The 2,500-nt window shown below is 46.8% G+C and overlaps 1 protein-coding gene across 1 annotated transcript in view; it reads right to left on the bottom strand.

The window, feature by feature from the left end:
• Positions 1 to 2,500, bottom strand: part of LOC138052403 (uncharacterized) — an 18,185-nt gene that overhangs the window by 885 nt on the left and 14,800 nt on the right. Inside the window, exon 2 of the mRNA XM_068898893.1 lies at positions 1 to 2,500. This exon is cut by the window's left edge and continues 885 nt beyond it; it is cut by the window's right edge and continues 248 nt beyond it. Coding sequence (XP_068754994.1) covers positions 1 to 2,500 — 2,500 coding nt within the window.

The raw sequence follows: 2,500 nt of genomic DNA, 5'->3' as shown, positions 1-2,500 counted from the left end.
ACTTCCTCCGACAGTTCTTGCTATACCAGTGCCTTTTGTCACCGCGTTCAGCTTCCTGGAACACTTATCCGAGATTTTCAAAGCTTTCTGCAGTTTGTCTTCATAATCACCAATGCTGTAACCTATGATGACGTCAAGGAATTTGTCAGCCAGATGTTTCCAAAACTGCGCCTTTTTGACAGGGTTTGGATTAGCTTGTAGGAGCTTGAAGTCGTCCCAAGCCTTTTCTGGAATGAGGTACCACAACTGAGATGACGTACCTTCTTTAGCTTTTTCCATAGTGATCGACTGCTCTGTAGCACCGATGACAAGGTCATTCAACCTGCTCTTGATCGCTCCTTCTTCAACACGCCACTTCTGATTAAGACCATCATGTGCATTCCAGGCGTGACACACAGCTCCTGGTGTTTTGTTCTCACCTTTGATAGCGGCTACCAAGCCCAGTTTACTGACCAGCCTGCAGTCTTTATCCCATCTCCACAGCTGACTTGGTTTTCCATCCGCTTCACTCAGGACGAGATCTCCGTTTTTCATTCCTGTTGAGATGTCAAGAACTAATTCATTCGTCTGGTTGACCATGAAGAAATACCTGACTGAAGGTACAACCAGCCGGCCTTCCGGCCAATCATTTTCGGGAACGAAATACCACTTCTGACGTAAGCTGCCGTCTTCTTCAGACATGGAAACACTGTGGTCCCGGGCACCAATAGCAAGGTTATTCAAGTCGCTCTTTATCGCATCGTCTTCAAAATGCCATTTTTGATTGAAGCCATCGTGCGCTTTCCAGGCGTGGCACACTGTTCCTGGTTTCTTGCTCTTGCCTTTGATATCAGCTACCAAGCCCAGCTTGCTGACCAGCCTGCAGTCGTCATCCCATCTCCACAGCTGACTTGGTTTTCCATTCTTGTCACTCAGGATGAGATCTCCGCCTTTCCTTCCTGTAGAAATTTCAAGAACTGATCCCTCTTCCTGGTTGACTATGAAGAAATACTTAAATGAAGGTACAACCAGCCTGCCATCCGGCCAATCGTTTTCGGGAACAAAATACCACCTCTGCGGTAAGCTGCCGTCTACTTCAGACATGGAAACACTGTGGTCGTGGGCACCAATAGCAAGGTTATTCAAGTCGCTCTTTATCGCATCGTTTTCAAAATGCCACTTTTGATTGAGGCCATCGTGCGCTTTCCAGGCGTGGCACACTGTTCCCGGTTTCTTGTTTTTGCCTTTGATATCAGCTACCAAGCCCAGTTTACTGACCAGCCTGCAGTCTTCATCCCATCTCCACAGCTGACTTGCTTTTCCATTCTTGTCACTCAGGATGAGATCTCCGCCTTTCCTTCCTGTAGAAATTTCAAGAACTGATCCCTTTTCCTGGTTGACTATGAAGAAATACTTAAATGAAGGTACAACCAGCCTGCCATCCGGCCAATCGTTTTCGGGAACAAAATACCACCTCTGCGGTAAGCTGCCGTCTACTTCAGACATGGAAACACTGTGGTCGTGGGCACCAATAGCAAGGTTATTCAAGTCGCTCTTTATCGCATCGTCTTCAAAATGCCACTTTTGATTGAGGCCATCGTGCGCTTTCCAGGCGTGGCACACAGTTCCCGGTTTCTTGTTCTTGCCTTTGATATCAGCTACCAAGCCCAGTTTACTGACCAGCCTGCAGTCTTCATCCCATCTCCACAGCTGACTTGCTTTTCCATTCTTGTCACTCAGGATGAGATCTCCGCCTTTCCTTCCTGTAGAAATTTCAAGAACTGATCCCTTTTCCTTGTTGACTATGAAGAAATACTCGAATGAAAGTACAACCAGCCTGCCATCCGGCCAATCGTTTTCGGGAACAAAATACCACTTCTGAGGTAAGCTGCCGTCTACTTCGTACATTGAAACACTCTGGTTTCGGGCATCAATAACAAGGTTATTCAAGTCGCTCTTTATCGCATCGTCTTCAAAACGCCACTTTTGATTGAAGCCATTGTGTGCATTCCAGGCGTGGCACACACTTCCTGCGTTCTTGTTTTTACCTTTGATATCAGCTACTAAGCCCAGCTTACTGACTAGTCTACGATCTTCATCCAATCTCCACAGCTGACTGAGCTTTCCACACCCCTCACTTAGGACGAGATCTCCACCTTTTTTACCTGTAGAAATTTCAAGAACTAATCCGTTTGTCTGGTTGACTATGAAGAAATATTTGAGTGAAGGTACGACCAGCCGGCCATCCGGCCAAGCGTTTTTGGGAACAAAATACCACTTTTGAGGTAGGCTGCCGTTTGCTCCACGCATAGAAACCGGTTGGGTCCCGGCATCTATAACAAGGTTATTCAAGTCGCTCTTTATCTCATCGTCTTCAAAACGCCATTTTTGATTGAGGCCATCGTGCGCTTTCCAGGCATGGCACACAGTTCCCGGTTTCTTGTTTTTGCCTTTGATATCAGCTACCAGGCCCAGTTTACTGACTAGTCGACGATCTTCATCCAATCTCCACAGCTGACTT

The sequence above is a fragment of the Montipora capricornis genome, chromosome 6 (assembly GCF_036669925.1).
Source record: "Montipora capricornis isolate CH-2021 chromosome 6, ASM3666992v2, whole genome shotgun sequence".
Taxonomy (NCBI): domain Eukaryota; kingdom Metazoa; phylum Cnidaria; class Anthozoa; order Scleractinia; family Acroporidae; genus Montipora; species Montipora capricornis.
This window is presented reverse-complemented; position numbering and strand designations above follow the sequence as displayed.